The sequence below is a fragment of the Calypte anna genome, chromosome 8 (assembly GCF_003957555.1).
Source record: "Calypte anna isolate BGI_N300 chromosome 8, bCalAnn1_v1.p, whole genome shotgun sequence".
Classification (NCBI taxonomy): domain Eukaryota; kingdom Metazoa; phylum Chordata; class Aves; order Apodiformes; family Trochilidae; genus Calypte; species Calypte anna.
The window spans coordinates 19,634,302-19,650,353 of record NC_044254.1 but is presented as its reverse complement, the minus strand read 5'-3'; the positions used below and the strand labels follow the sequence as shown (position 1 = coordinate 19,650,353).

Here is a 16,052-nt window from a genome sequence, read left to right as displayed (position 1 = left end):
CCGCTGCTGCCTCCGTTGCCGTGGCAACCGCGGCCCCGGCGCTCCCGGAAGCGGCGGCGCGCACGCAGGCGGCCGGAAGCGGCGGGGGCAGCATGGCGCGGCGGGGATCCTTCTCCAGCTCCGACTCGGACTCCGGCTCGGAGGATTCCTCTCTCTCGGACTCGGAGGTGAGCCCGTGGCCGCGGTGGCGGGGCCGTGGCCGGTGAGGTATCTCCCGGTAGCTGTCTGGTGTCCTGGTCGCCGGCGTGGTCTGAGCTTGCCCTCTCCACAGCTCCAGGAGGCCTTCCGCAGGGGCGAGCTGAAGCCGGGACTCAACGTGGTGCTGGAGGAGCGGCCGAAGCGGCGCAACGACACGGTGAGGGGGGCTTTCCCGAGGCAGGGAGGGATCCTCTCAGCGCCGGCTGGGGGCAGAGGAGCCCCCGCCGGAGCCACGGGTGTTGGGACAGTGCAGGCCCCGGCTTGGGAGAAGCAGCCCCCGGTGGGACTTGGATATTCGGCCTCGGGGGAGCTGTGTCTGTGTGGGGATGTGCAGAGCTGTGCTTCTTTCACAGGAGGGCCTGAAGTGCTGTCTGTCCGAATTCCAAAAGCAGCTCGCTTGGGTGGAAAGGCTGGATGTGACTTTGGGCCAGGTTGCGGATCCCGTCTCACAGAGTGCTTCAGACAAAGATGCTGTTGACCCAGAGAATGATTTCCAAAGAGAGATGAGCTTGTAAGTGTCGAAAGGGGAGATGCCTTGTAGGGTCTTGGCATAGTGCTGCATGCTGGGAGCCACCCATGTGTGCTGCAGGCTGCCACACTGGAGGGATGTCACCCGTGTCATGCCCACACTTGGGGCATGGGTTTGTTTTACATCTGATGTCTCTGCGTGTTTTCAAAAACAACTACAAACGAGTGCTGGTACATTTAACTTGTGACTGCAAGTAATTTCCCTCCTTGCAGCAGAGTGCCATCCGTTGCTGAAAAGTTGGTTTTAAAAGTTACTGGGTTGCAGCAGTGTGGCTTTAACACAGGATATGGATTTTTCTTTGTGGATTTGTTTTGGTGTCTTTTGTTTTGTCTTGCCTTTTATAAGCCTATATATAAAGCTGTAGCTGAAAACTAGATAAACATATATGTGCAAGATAAAAACATTGTGCTGGCACGTAAATTGCTTTTAGTAGCACTGAATGCAGTAGGGCACAGCGTGTAGATGTAATTCTAGATCAATGCTTGTTAGAGCCCAGCATCAGCTAACTTACGTGGGCAGAGTTTGTCAGTGCTGTGAGATGCCTGGTACCCAGTGACAGAGGAGGTGCTGTGCTGTCTCCCTAGCTACAGGCAGGCTCAGGCAGCAGTCCTGGAAGCCCTCCCTAAGCTACGTAAGCTCCAGGTTCCTACTCGAAGGCCAGATGATTACTTTGCAGAGATGGCCAAATCAGACCAACAGATGCAAAAGGTATGTGCAGTGAATAATGGGTTTCTTCCCTGTGTTATGTCTGGGGCTTAGCTGGTATTAGGAATTAGCTTTAAAGTGTGGTGTGTGAATGCTTGTCTTCATCTCTTTAACACATGCCTGTCACAGCGTTTGTGTTTGAAATTTTGTTTGTGGCAGGAAATTTCTTCCTGTTTAGGTATTTCAGTGTGATGAAATTATTACATAATTATTATTACATAATTATTATTACATAATTTATGTTATTTTGTTCTGAAAGTAATAGATGTAAAAAACTGAGACCATGTGGGTATGACATATGTATGACCATATGTATGTAAAGTTGCCTGCGTTTGTGTTCTTCGTCTTAAGACTTGCTGTCAACTTTGGCAATAACATGATCCTTTTTCCCTACTTAAGTATTAGCCAAAATACACCCAGTGTATTTTGATTCTCTGTGGTTTTTTTAACTGTGTATTACTGAATTAATCTATCATAAGTAGTAAGTCAAATTTGTGTAGGAAATAAGAATTTCAAAAACTTTCTTCTTGATTGTGGTCTTTGTTCAAAGTGGAGTCCTAAAGACTGAGGTTGGTAGTTGTCTTGTGCTGAGGCTTAAGGCAGTTCTGCACATCACTGTTACCTTATTTTGCAGGCTTCTGTGTGAAGAACACAGTTTTTATCTCTTAGTGCAGTTGCAGACTGCAGATCTGTGTGGGAATCTTTGTAATCCCTTCTAATGTGGCATGCTTATAGAAATATTTGTGAATAAGGAAGGGATGAAGATGGTTTCATTGGCATGTCAGTAGACTGACAAGATGTGACAAGATACTCTTGTTTAGCAGTTCCATTAGAACTATTATAAGACTTTGTCTTGTGTCCATATTAATTTAGTTTTTTTAACCAGATATTGGCTACAGATCATTTCAGGAGTTGCTGTAATAACTGTTGAAAGAGTATTGTGCTTTATAAAGCATTATCTGTTTGAGAGATGTTATATTCTTCACAATCACTTTGAGTTCACATAATTACTGATTTCAGGGCTGCACAACAATCATAACATTCTCGTATTTTCTTTTCTGTTACTAATATTTTTTTTTCTATTCCCTACTAAGATTCGGAAGAAGCTTAAGAGTAAACAGGAAGCAATGGAGAAGTCTGAGAAAGCAAAACAGCTTCGTGCAATGAGAAAATACGGCAAGAAGGTGAGGAGGAGCAAGAAAAGGGTCCTATTCTATGACAAGAATCTAGAGCCTGGGTGAGGACCTTAGAATGTAAGACCAAGGGAGGCTGGCTTAAATATAGGGAGTCTCTTTAGTCTTCTGTCTACCTGCTCTGAAGGAAGACAGACCAAAATATAGGACACCTTTGAAAAAAAAAAAAAAGTATGGGACATTCCAAGGAGCAATAGGAACAACACTAACTTCCTGCTTCTAATCTCAGGTACAAACAGAGATTCTGCAGAGGAGACAAAAGGAGAAGAAAAATATGTTGAATGCAGTCAAGAAATACCAGAAAGGTAAAGTTAACTTGTGTAAAAGAACAAACATGCAATGAAAATAGTGATGTGTGAGCAATGTAAGGCAGTGTGATGTGTGGTGTCAACCTATAGTGCCTGAATCATATTCCAGCAGCAGTGAAAATCCTTCCAAGTAGCTTTTCTTTAGTGAGAGTGTACCTTGTTGCTGTTACTTAGTTGGACTGAAAATTAATATTTTCTGTGGTGGTTGCTGAGCAACTGTTGTCTTTGCTTTTGCAGGTCTCTCTGACAAGCTGGATTTCTTAGATGAAGATCAGACATTGTCTCAGGGGAATAAAAAAGGCAACGCAAATCAACGGATAAAGAAGGGGTGAGATCAGAAAAAAAGATGTTTCAATGCAGAATCTGATTTTTTTGTCTTTTAGGGGATCATTTTGTGGAAAAGAAAGGTGTTCTATTAGTGTTCATTAGAAGAAGTTCATGGTGGCTTTCTGTCCCTAGAGAGAAGGAAAACTGTAGCCAGAACGGAATGAGACTGATATTTGCTAATTTCTGACTCTTCAATAAGAGTGGAAAGGGTTATGATGGCTGATGGGAGTCCACCAGCAAATAAATGTGCCTTCTTGAGAACTTCTTGAGGAAAGGAATGTAGGCAATGATGGTGTTTGGTTGTTTTTCAGACCAAATGCCAAAAGACGGTACAAGAATCAGAAGTTTGGTTTTGGAGGGAAGAAGAAGGGCTCAAAGTGGAACACAAAGGAAAGTTTTAATGATGTATCCAGCTTCCAGTCGAAAGTGGCTCACAACAAAGGACCAAGGAAAGCAGGAAAAGGAGGGAAAAAAGCCCTCAATGTAAGTAAGCTGTTGCATGCAAACAATCCTCATTGGCTAGGAAGGCAGCCTTGGTCTGAGAGGAATAGCTGAGTACATTATGGTTGTCTCCAGCATCTGTCTTTAGGAGCTGAGCATAATTCAGTTGCAGATGGAATTGAGGATGCTGGCTTGATGTCTGAGCAGGGAAGTTATTGGGAGAGTTAGCAAGTACTGTTTGTTGTTACCTGTGTCCTACAACCTCCCCCTCCATAGGTGCTGACAAGTATCCTCTACTTTGTAGCTTCTCCTAAGTATAGAGCAAAAACAAAGATGGACATGAAGATAAAGATCTGAATCTGTTCTTTGTTTTTTTCAGAAGAGACCTGGAAAGAGAGCAAGGCAGAAAATGAAGAGCCGAGCACGCTAAGAGGATGCTCCCCAGCAGGGTTCCTGTGTCTCTTTGTTGCAAGATACATTTTTGCTGTCATCAAGCAGCTAACCATGGAGCAAGCTGAATGCTGTCAAGGGACAAGAAAAAATTTGGTGTAAACTAGTGCCTTATCACTAAATTCTTCTTGCTGTTTTGTTGAAGGATTGTTTTCTACTGAAACTTTTGGTGTGTGAATGCATTAAATGCCTTGCACAGAACTATCTCTAGTTCATGATTAGGCTGAAGCCTGCCCTTTGTTCCCTTCATTCTGACAGCTTTTTCCACAGCTACTGTTGAGATATACTTGGTGAACTTGAGCTCTGGGTCATGTTGCCAGTGTCAGAATACAAGATCTGAAGCATTTCAAGAAGTTAGTGTTTTTTAGACTATTCATATAGATGGGTTTGGAAACATCAGTGAGACAAATGCAGCCATCTTGTAAGTAGGTTTATTTCTGCCACTGTTGTCAGGCTGCAAATCTGGACAGGCTGATGTTTTCTCTTCTCTTTTCTTGCTATCTTCTCTTGCCAGAAAACTACCAGACTCGCCTAACAGCAGGCAAGGCCTAACTCATTAGATCTTATTAACTGCTTCTGTTTAAGTTGTGTGGCTTGGTGACTCTGTTGCTGTGGGTTCTCATGCTGCTCCTCCCCATGGCAGCCATTTATTTAGTGATATCAGTTTTCCGGCGGGGGAAGTGGAGTCTGCGGTCAGTGCGGTCCACATGAATCTGGAAAAGAAAACTGATTGATAGCTTAGAATTTCAGTAGTAATCCCCCCCTGAGAACAGTGCAGGGTGTTCTTGTAGCCGAGAAATGCTGAAATGACAATTGAGGAGGGTTCCACTTATTTGAGAATATGTTGTTCACTGCTTTGGTACTGCAGAACCTGGTGAAAAAGGAAAGGGCATCACGAGTCCTGACTCTGTAAATGTAACTTCCTTACCCACAAATTTAGTTGCCTCTTTCTTGCCAGCCTAATCCTACCAGCAGTATCTAACAGCATTAAGCCCTGCTGGGCTCTAGCCTTGTTATGAGTAACTGAAGTGTAAGGTGAAATGTTGCTAAAGACTATCTTGTTTTCTTATTTTAAGTTTTCTTTGGCCAAAATTAATCAAGCCCTTGTTTGTCTCTCTAAAAACACTGATCTACAGAGTCAGTCCTTGTCGCTGCTATTTGTTTTTCAGATATGGGTGATGTCTGAGCTTGTTAAAGAGATCTCTTTTCCTCCTGTTTATTCAAGCTTCCCTTAATGAATCCTCATTTCTGTATTCTGCCTCAGGTTTACTTGGCTGATAATTAATTTTATGGTTCTGCTTGCAGTGTGTTAAAGGTGCTGTACAGCAGCACATTTCTTTTCACAGTACTTGTGTATGTCCGCTCACATTGCTCACTGTGCCATTTCTCTTGGCTAAATGCCTAATAAACAGCCATGACTACATCTGTGGCATTTGGCAATACATTTGGGGTTGACAGTCATTGTAGATACTTTGCATGCAAGTTTCTCAAGAGAAGTCTGTGGTTTCTGTGTTCACAAATCTATGCTATTTTGAAGAATCTTCTTGGTTGTAAATTTTATAAACTTGTTGTTCATTAATAACTTTGTTCATCCCTATTTGGTCCTGTTTTTCATGTCACAGATTACTTTCTTGTACGAGTGTTTTTCAGTGTGATGGACTGAACCTCTCTGAATCCTGCTAAGAGCCGAGTCCTTGAGCACCCTACTCACCAAAGGTGCATTCCAGCCAATTTCTTGGCTTTCAGTTTGTGGCTCTGAATACTTCTTTGTTGGCTCCAGTGCTGCATGGTGGATAAGATTCAGAAACTTCTCTGGATTAAGAGACACAAATACAAATACAAAGAGAAAGAAGGTATCCTTAAAAAACAGTCACCTGTGGATGTATGTTAGAACAGGGCATCCTAATGCTGTCCAAGCAATAGCAAGAAAGCCAAGGGTGGCTGCAGGCTGTGTGCATCTGTGAATGATCTTCCAAGAGAATGCAGACTGACATTTCTACTCAAATTTATCCTCATAAAGTGTTGAGGTTTGCCTGCCCATACTGTCCTGTTAATTCTGTCATCCACATGTACTATATTGTAGTATCTTACTTTTCTTACACCAGATCTTGCATCAACCAGTGCTCCACGTAAGCTGTCATCTCAGTTAACTTGAGACCTGCTGTCTTTTCTTTCCTGTTTGTTTGTTTGCTTGTTTTTCTGGTTCCCACCCCACTTCATTCCAATCCTTGACTAGTGCAGGCCAACCTTAACTAACAAGGTGTTTAGACAAAATTGGCATATTAGAGATATGGGAGCAGTTACTTAAAAGTGTTCCTGTTATTACTGCTCTAATGTAAGACTCAGCAGCCATTTCAACAGTTTACCACAGGCAGTAGCTAGGTAGAAGTTGCAATGATGGGCAACATGTACATATAAAACATGTTTTAGAATTTTTCTAGTATGCTGACTAAAAATGAAAAGCATAATTGCATGAATGCAAGCTTGATAATGGCAAGTAATAGGAAAGGGCCCTAAAATAATTACATTTAACAGAAGTAGTGAATGAGTTTTAACTTTCTTTCTTCAATTGTCACAGGGGTATTTCCATGTGCATCATCTTCTAGACTAACTGGATTTTAAAAATCTTATTTATTAGTCCTTTTTTAATGTTTTTATCATGAGCTGTTCATAGATTTCTTACCGTCTCCTTTCTCTTCTATATTATCATGCCAAGACATGGGCTTCTTGGCGAGGGTGTGAACTGGAAAGAAATTATGCACGTGAGTTACTGTGATGTGAATTTGGCATCTGTCATTGCAAATGTTCTGTTTGGTTGTTTCCCCAGTCTGGGCCCAGGTGCTTGACTGAAGTTGTAAAGGAAGAGCAGTGTGTGAACTGAACAAAGCAACTTCTTTGAAAGGGAGAGGCATTATGCATGCTAAAGGTCCTTCTCATGGATGCTGTCTGCATCCACCTCAGCTAAGTTCCTCCTGGTCCACATGGTGGTCTGTGGGGTTTAAAGTGATTTTTCCTCTGATTCATTTTCATTTCATGGTGAAAGCTGTGCCTGATTGCATCTATTTCCATCACCCATCTGTGCCAGGATAGGTGCTGACATTCTATGGCTCCCAAGTGGCAAGCAGAAACCAGTATGGGGCTGAAGAAACATGGTGTAGTTTTTTGGCTTTGGGTTGGTTTTTTTTTTTGTTTGGTTTGGTGATTTTTGGGTTTTTTGTAGGTTTTTTTTTTTTTTGTAATTTTTTTTATTAGTTTGGATTTTTCTTTGGGTTTTCTTTGTGGGGGTTGATTTTTTTTGGGTTTTTTTTTTTAAGATCCTTGATTGTAAATCATTGCCTCACTTATATGCATTTACTTCGGCGTTTCGGTCTAATTTGGGTGAATTGGTCTTTTCTCAGTTCTGTCTTTTGAGGTTGCAGACTGGTTTCTCAGGTGCAACGAAAAGCTCCATCCCGCTCTGCCCCTTTCACTGCCCACTGTTAGCGTTCTAGGGTGTAGTTGCTTGTCCCTGACATGCGGCTGAGTGCTCGAGGTCCTCCCCCAACTCCCCTCCCAGGGCCCGCTGCGGTGCTTGTCTGGCACTCGGGGCTTCACGCCACGTCTCGGTGACCACGGGCCCTCCCGCCCGCCGGCCGCCTCACCGGGCTGGAGCGGGTTCACGCTGAACTCCGTGTGCAGCCTCTGGCTCTTCAGCTCCTTCCGCACCCGCTCGGTCTGGAGCTGGTTCAGCTGCACCGCGTCCAGCGGCTCCTTCTCCCCTCTGCGGGCGGCCATGGCCCCGCCGGGCTACGCGGCGTCCCGTAACCTGGCAACGCCTCACGTGGTCCCTCAGGAGGCTGCTGATTGGCCAGCCTGGCTCTCTGCTCTCTCCCTCTTCAGGCAGAGTCCCTTCTCGCCTCCTATTGGCCAGGGAGTTAAAGCCCCTGGCGCTGATTGGCGGCGGCCGCACGCAGCGGGTTTAAACGCCGGAGTGTGGGGCGTGGGGCAGGAATGGGGGACGCGGAGCTCCGCTGCACCGTGGCCGTGGAGCAGCCACTGCCGGGGGCACCGACCCCGCGGCGCCGCATGATGCGGGGCGCGCTGGTGCTGCTGGGCCGCAACGAGCTGCGGCAGCCGGTGCTGCGGGTGGTGGGAGGCAGCGGCGGAGCGGCCGCGGCGCTGAGCTTCCCGCTTGTCGGTGACTCCGTGCGGCTCTTCACGCGGTTCGCAGGCGACGGGCGGGCGACGGTACGGGTCGGGCCGGACGGAGCCCAGGTCCTGCTCTCCGACTGCCCCCCGGACGCCCTGCGCCGCTTTCTCCGCCTCCTGCGCCTCAAGGTCATTGCCGGTCCGCGGGGTGCGCAGCGCAGCCCCCGTCTGCTGGACCGGCCACCTCCGGCGTTCGCCACCATCAGCCCGCTGCAGGAGCGGGACCTGCTGCGTGCCCCCGGCCGCCTCCGCGACGGGGAGACCCGGTTGGAGCGCCCGGCGGAGGTGAGTCCCGGGGCGAAGGGGACGGAGCCATCACCGGCCCTGGGGAGGGGTCCTGAACTGACAGTGCCGCTGCCTGTCCCTCAGGTGACCCCCGCGGTGAGGCGGCCCCCGACGAGGCTGTCGGCTGAGCAGGAGGCGGTGCTGGGTGCTGTGCGGAGCGGGAAGAGCATCTTCTTCACCGGCTGTGCAGGTGAGGGCGCCGGGCGGCCGTCACCGGGTTGAGTCCTCGGGTCTCGCTGCTAACCATCTCCTCTCCGTCCTCCCAGGGACCGGGAAGTCGTTCCTGCTGAAGAAGATCGTGGGCTCCCTCCCCCCGAAGAGCACATATGCTACAGCCAGTACAGGAGTGGCAGCTTGTCACATTGGTGGCACCACTCTTCATGCCTTCGCAGGTAATGGTCTGCCCGATGGTGAGGGGCTGGGAACTCTTGCTCTCCTCCTAAAGAGTCGGGAGCCTCCCAAAGCTTTGCTTTTCCCCCCTCCTGCCAGGGATCGGCTCTGGGAAGGCAGTGCTGGAGCAGTGTATCCAGCTGGCAGAGAGGCCTGGGGTGCGGCAGCACTGGCTGGCCTGCCAGCACTTAATTATTGATGAGATCTCCATGGTGGATGGGCAGTTTTTCGACAAGCTGGAGGCAGTGGCCAGGTGAGTGACTGTCAGGTTAAACAACTTGCAGAAATGAGTTTCTTTAAATTTTCAAGTTTCTTCATTCCTCTGGCTGTGTGAATAGATCCAAGGCAACTCCTGGTATGCCTGTGGATGCAATCTGAAATTGCAGCCATTGTCTGGACAGACATTTGTCTTGAATAGGTTTTGATCATGTCCCTGCTCCTCAGCTGTGGCTGTTTTTGTTCCTGTTTCCATCTCTGGAGCCAAGTGTTTTCTATAGGGCTGAATCCAGAATGCAGCTGTCTATGCTCTGCCCAACAACTCTCCCTTGCAAAGAGAAGCAGCTGTAGTGTAACAATTACCAAGAGGCAAAGACTGCTAATGATATCTGGGGTGGGTATGGAGAGAAAAATGAATGTCTTTTAATAACACTCATTGCTTAATTATTTGAGTTCTTATGATATAGCTGAGGATAATAATTTTTTACTGCAGGTGATGCATGTTTGAATACACTGACAGACTAAGAAGTAATTTCTGAGATGTGACTGTGGTCAAGTCCTAGAGGGCAATCAAAGCTTCTCTTCTTTTCTCCTTCTTCCTTTTCAGGGCAGTCAGAAATCGTGATGAACCTTTTGGAGGAATTCAGTTGATCATATGTGGGGACTTCTTGCAACTACCCCCTGTCTGCAAGGCTAATGAAGAAACAAAGTTCTGCTTCCAGGTACAAAACTGTCTTTGAATTCATCCTTATACCTCAACTCTCTTATACTTCTATCTTTTTTCTAACAAAAGAATGATTTGCCAGGCAAAAAGCTGGAGGAAGTGCATCCAAATAAATATGGAGCTGACTGAAGTGCGGAGACAGACAGACAAGACCTTTGTGTCACTCCTGAGTGCAGTCCGTTTAGGAAGGTGAGAAACAATTCTGTCTTCTTTGTAATTCTTGCTCTTTACTGATGGAGTAGAGGAAAGAATGGATTATCATTTCTTCCCTCTGCTCTGTGAAGAATACATGCCTGGGGGCAATAGCTATAAATGCTTTAGCTAAGCAGGTTTAACATGTGCTCCTCTGGTAAGGAGTGGTCCTTTCTAGGTCCCTGTTGTAATTTTTGCAAAGGAATGTGATGGATCCCCAGCTGGCTGTGGCCAGGATAGGGGTGGAACAGACACTTGCACTGTTCTCACACTTTGTAGTTAACTTTGTCTTTCTCTTTGGAGGCCTGGGGCTTGCACAGCTGATCCAGCTGTGTGGAGGTTACTGGTCCTCAAGACCTGTTTCTTGTTATTTTAAATAATAATCCCCTTTTCCTGGTTACCAGGTGCACAGAGGAGGTTACCAGACTGCTGATGCAGACAGCTACTAACAGGTCTGAGCGTGATGGGATCCTGGCCACAAGGCTCTGCACCCATAAAGATGATGTAGAAATAACTAATGAGAAACGTCTGCAACAGCTACAAGGTGAATTCCTTAGAGGAAGCTGTTGGCTGTGGACCTGACCTCTGAGGGGATGCAATGGGGATATTGTAGTGTCAGGAGGAACTGGTGTGCTGTCATGCACAACAGCACCAGTCCAACCTGTGTGTGTTAGACTGTCTGGAGAAAAAACTTTACAGCTTTTTGATTAAAAATCCACACTGTTATTTCTTGGTATGCAATAGACCACAAACTTGCTGGGGGCAGAGTGGGTCATTATTCCCTCTGTGCCCCTGCTGCTTCTTTCCATTAGCACCTCAGGCTGTGCTCTATCTGGCCACAAATTGTATTCAGGATGGGTTCACTTCTGCCACCCTTCTGCCCTAAGATTCCTCCTTAGTCCTCTTTGGTGATCTGTTGTTGGCAGCAAATGAAACTATTTGTATGCTCAAAATGATGACTGCTCAGTTTCTATTAACTGCTGGCCTTTGATTCCTGAGCTACCTTGTGATCTGGGAGATATGTTGGGAAGAGGGGCAACTGTGAGCTTACTGCTATCAGATGTGACAAGGTTAGTGAGATGTCTTATCAGCAAAGCAGAGTGGACATTAAGAGGACTTTCTGTTGGAAATTAATGCTGAGTATCCTGCAATGCTGTGTGGAATGTGCTCAATAGTTGCAATCTCTCACATCTTTCTTTCCTTAATAGGAGAAGTGCACACTTTTGAGGCTTTGGACAGTGACCCAATGCTAGTGAAGTTAATTGATGCTCAGTGTCCTGTGGGTGGTAGAGTTGAGCTAAAGCTTGGAGCTCAGGTGAGTGTGTATGTACATCTGTGAAAGACCAGTTGATCATACAACATAAAAGAAACAGCAGATAAGTGTGTAGGCTAGCTTAATGTATAGAATACAGAATCTGTATCGAATGTCTGTGGGCTAGAGTCTTCTGATGCCTTGGCAATCTTTGTGTCATTTCTGCTTGCAAACTTGTCCAGGCAGAGAACTGTTTTGAGCCCAAGTCCACATCTGCTGTACAGTGGTGATCACTATGACTTTGACACACATTTCCAGTCAGGTATAGAAGCTTCCAGGTAGCAGTAAGCACAGACAGTCCTTGTGTGCAATCTCATCTCCAATTGAAGCAGCCCTCCTGACCTGTAAGGTTATGGCACAGATTGCCAAATTTACAGGACTGGACTCCTTGTTGTGAACTGGGGCTGTCAGAGTGGAAAGGATGCAGGACTGTGTTTAGCAGCAGCAACAGGAAAGTTGTTCCTTAGGTGTTCCCAGAATATATATGTCTAAGCTTGTTGGTGTTTGGGGAAGGCAAGTGTGTTCCTTAGATCTGAATTCACAGCTGTGGACAGAAGCAGCTGAAGCGAAGTGTTCAGTGTTTTTAGCATGATTCAGCCGGGAATCTCAGGAAGGAAAGGCTATGAGACAGTTTCGGTAACATTGTATCCTGCAATTGGATGATGTGGCTGTGACTACACCAACCTGCTGCGCTTAGGCTTCCTGGCTGGAAACTGAGCTCCAGGTGGTTGAACATCTTCCAAAGCCCCTGTACTAAGGGATTTTTCTCTTCCTTTGTAGGTGATGCTAGCAAAGAATCTGGATGTGTCTCAAGGGCTGGTGAATGGGGCACGAGGTGTTGTTGTGGGATTTGAAAGTGAGGAGAAGGGTAAGTAAACTTTTTGATCTTTTGCTGAGGGAGAGGGAAGGTCCCCAACAATTTACCACGAGCTGCTGATGTTAATTTTGCCTACTGTTGTCACAGTTTAACACTGGCCCGGCAATTAACTGAATGACAGATGCTCTCTATTGATCTCCCTCTCCTCCCTGAAAGGAGAGAGAATAAGGGAGAGAGACTTATGGGTTGGAAACTAAACTACACAACTTTAATGAAACATTAATGATAAATAGGAAAAATTACTAAATATATACAAATATACAGGGAAATTGATACCACGTTCCTCCCCCTCTCCCCCAGTAACTCCCACATCACCACTGAGGCTGCAGGGCAGCCCTGGGAAAGTCCAGAATGGACTCCTGGGGTCAGCAGCAGTTGGGAGCTGGAGGCAGGAACACACAGATTTAGGCTGGTATGGATCAGGACCACAGGCAGATGAATGAATTGAATCCTCCCAGGATGCTGCAGCAAACAGGGACAGGTGAAGGAGGGGAAGCAGGAGGGGGTTTGACTCTCGTGATCCCTCAAATTTATACTGAGTATGATGTGTATGGGTTGGAATACTCTGTTTGGTCAGTTTTGGTCATCTGTCTTGTCTGTTCCTCCCCAAAGGAGGGCTTCAGGTGTGACCTCTTTATTCCTTCTGTCCTTCCAGAGGGCAGAATGTTCCTCAGAACTGAGCAGTGTCCTTGGCTCTGCATCCCAGTCTCTGGCTGTATCTATAAACATCGAGTGTTATCAGTCCTAGAAGCAGACACTGTCTGAGAAACTTGCTGTTAATTTCAGCAAGGGCAGCTACTTACAAGAGACTTTGCTGAAAACAAAAGTACAAGACAGAAAATTACCTTTATCCTGGCCCAAACCAGGACAACTGTCTACTTCCAGTTTGAGGGAAAGCAAAGAGGAGGATGCTTGGAGCTCTCATGAGCTGTAATGTCATATGCTCCATTAGCTGTAGTTGTCTGAAAGGTCTCTTGTGTTTGCTTTTTGTTATTATCCAGATGTATATGCTCATTTGCATTTCCTGTGCTGTTGAAGAAAGTTGTTTTTTTTCTTTGGGAATAATGTTATGCTACTTAAATGTGTTTTTCTCTGTATCTCAACTGATAAATCATCTGTCTTTAATTCTCCTGCTTAAGTAGGTCCCAAATATCATTTCAGGACAACCCATTTACTAAGTTTACTGGTGTGGGATTTTATTTTTCTAATGAAGCCCTAAAAATTCTGAAAGACTGATATAGGGAAAGAAGGGACAAAGTGTTCTTAGGCTGCTGGCTTCTGAGTGTCAAGGAGACATACATGTTTCTCTCCTGCTGCTATTCCTACAGGGCTGCCTAAGGTTAGATTTCTCTGCGGGGTCACACAAGTCATCAAAATGGAGAAATGGGTCTTCAAAGGACCATCAGGAATTAATCTGAGTCGCCAACAGTTGCCTTTAAAATTGGCATGGGCCATTTCCATTCACAAGAGTCAGGTGAGCTTACACAGCTGCTGATATAATTTTACACCACCATAAGCCTTATTTTCTGAGTGAGCCCATGCTACTGGTAAAATGGGAAAGAAAAGTGAAAGGCCCTTGTGGGGGAATTCTAGGGTATGTGTGTTTTCAGCTGGAGAGAAGGCAGCATCTCCTCTCATGTTTGTGATGCTTTTCTGTATTACTAGCCTGCCTTTGACCAAGAATTTTTAAATAAAAGTTCTGCAGACTGTGTACTTGGTGTTGGACTGTAAAGTGTCACTATTTACCACTTGTGGGCTGGTCAGGATAGTGTTTCTCTGATAGTCATCACCATTAGTGATCCTAAGATTTGTAATATGCTCTTTGGGCTGGACTCTCCCATCCCATGGAGTATTGGGTTTTCCAGTTTAAGTAGTAACCTACCTTTCCAAAAGACTTCATACACTTTGACAAATACATCTCAGTTAGAGACCTGTGAGTTTGTTCCAATGCCATTGTTTAAACCAGTCCCAGTTATAAAGTCTACTGCCTCCTGGTACATCTCTTGATGCAGACAGGACTGGCCAGGCCTAACAAAGTCTGCCTCAGACAGTCTGCCTGAGAATTGCTTGAGCCTGGCTGTTCCTCCAGTTAGTTACTAGGAGTGAAGCCAGAAGGATTTCTTTCCTCACTGTGTTGGGTATATGGGATCTGTGGAGTTTCACACAAGTGGTTCATCAGTTAGTGGACCCAACTGTCTGCTAGCACCTTCTTGGCAGTAAAAATCTGTCTTTCTCTTTTATTCCCCATCTTTTAATCAGCTACCCAGCCAAACAAAGGACTTTTTTTTTTTTTTTCTTCTTTTTGTCAAGCTTGTATATTGAGAATGGTACCTTTGACAGACTCACAGTACAGATTAGCATTGATACAGCACAGTGTTCTTGTTTATTTGTTTTGTAACAAGCTTCTCTGCCTTTGTCAGGGTATGTCTTTAGATTGCGTGGAAATCTCCCTGTCTCGTGTCTTTGAAAGTGGACAGGCTTATGTAGCTCTTTCCCGAGCCCGTAGCCTTGCAGGTCTCCGTGTTCTGGATTTTGACCCAAAAGTAGTGAGAGCTGATCCTTCTGTATTGCGGTTCTATAAACAGCTGAGATGTCATCAACTTCTAACCCAGGTAAAGGAAAACTCTGTGCTACCAAATACTGCATTGCTCAACCAATATGAGACATGTTTGTGCTGAAATGCTGTAATTCCTATGTGAGATCATTAAAATTAAAACTTGCAGGCAAGAGAGATGAAGCTGCAGAGAGGGAATGTGGGGGGCAAAACACCCATCTGGCTCCATGGGAGAAAGGGTGGGTTGGGGGTTCTTTTAATCCTCCTTTTGCAGTTAGGACTGAAAGGAAAGTGGGAATTTCTCAGTGGTATGTTTTTTTTTTTCTCTCTTCCCCAGGATTCACAACACATCCATTTGGGTACTGATGAGAAGGAGAACTGGAAGTGTAGCTGAGAATGCTCTTTTGGCCTCTGAAACATCAGCAGAGACTGAGTTGCAGCAGTCTCACTATTGACTATGTTTGAAAACACAGATGAAGTCAAAGGACTCTTTATTTTTATTTTTTTTTCCTTCATTCAGCTGGCTCTGGATGTGTAGAATTCTCCCTATGTCATGCCTCTGAAATTTGGAAGGCTCCTGTAGCCCCTTTCTGGGCCCACAGTCTTGAATACTTCTGTGTTACACATGCAACTCAAACACAGAAAATGACTGAACAAAGACATGTTTGAAGGACTTTTCCTGCCATTCTATCCTGTCTGACTGGTTGCATTGTGTTCTCCATATGTGTAGACTGAAATGTGTGTATTTCTTCAAGTATACCACAGCTGAGACATGGAAGGTGTGTGTCCTTTTGCCTGGACGGATTGCACCTGTTCACAAGAGCTGCTGACACAAGAAAAAGCAATGCTTAGTATCTGGAACATGTGCCTGATTCTTCTGCAAGTGGGGAGCTGCCAGGAGTCAGGCTACTATTTTACAGAATGTTGAGTGTTCTTGCCTTCCAGATGCTAACACGAGGAGGCTTTGTACAACCTGATCCATAAACAGAACAAAGATTTATACATTGCCTGTTATGGTGATACATAGCCATTTTATTTTCTGTTGCATACAATGAGATGTGATTTTATTTTTTTAACCTTCTGGAATGAGTTTTATCTCATTCCAGGTGCAGGACTGGTGCAGTTTCTCGTTTTATACGCATAATTACTGAACTAGAAGACTC

At 45.5% G+C, this 16,052-nt stretch overlaps 3 protein-coding genes across 3 annotated transcripts; 2 read left to right on the top strand and 1 right to left on the bottom strand.

The window, feature by feature from the left end:
• The first annotated feature begins 62 nt into the window (after positions 1 to 62).
• On the top strand, positions 63 to 5,410 carry EBNA1BP2 (EBNA1 binding protein 2). The gene is made up of 9 exons (XM_030455662.1): positions 63 to 167; positions 272 to 355; positions 552 to 709; positions 1,312 to 1,435; positions 2,527 to 2,616; positions 2,855 to 2,930; positions 3,171 to 3,261; positions 3,572 to 3,743; positions 4,081 to 5,410. Exons 1-9 carry the CDS (start codon positions 93 to 95, stop codon positions 4,129 to 4,131), a joined length of 921 nt encoding a protein of 306 aa, XP_030311522.1. The 5' UTR covers positions 63 to 92; the 3' UTR covers positions 4,132 to 5,410.
• On the bottom strand, positions 4,799 to 7,925 carry FAM183A (family with sequence similarity 183 member A). Its single transcript, XM_008490811.2, has 4 exons — positions 7,793 to 7,925; positions 6,835 to 6,894; positions 5,863 to 5,963; positions 4,799 to 4,864 (listed from the first exon to the last, which is right to left on the bottom strand). Exons 1-4 carry the CDS (start codon positions 7,923 to 7,925, stop codon positions 4,799 to 4,801), a joined length of 360 nt encoding a protein of 119 aa, XP_008489033.1.
• A 216-nt stretch (positions 7,926 to 8,141) lies between these two features.
• On the top strand, positions 8,142 to 15,283 carry PIF1 (PIF1 5'-to-3' DNA helicase). The gene is made up of 12 exons (XM_030455416.1): positions 8,142 to 8,624; positions 8,709 to 8,814; positions 8,891 to 9,016; positions 9,114 to 9,267; positions 9,838 to 9,952; positions 10,037 to 10,143; positions 10,551 to 10,690; positions 11,355 to 11,461; positions 12,239 to 12,326; positions 13,664 to 13,809; positions 14,756 to 14,947; positions 15,227 to 15,283. The coding sequence occupies exons 1-12, from the start codon at positions 8,142 to 8,144 to the stop codon at positions 15,281 to 15,283; spliced, it is 1,821 nt and encodes a 606-aa protein (XP_030311276.1).
• The last annotated feature ends 769 nt before the right edge of the window (positions 15,284 to 16,052 follow it).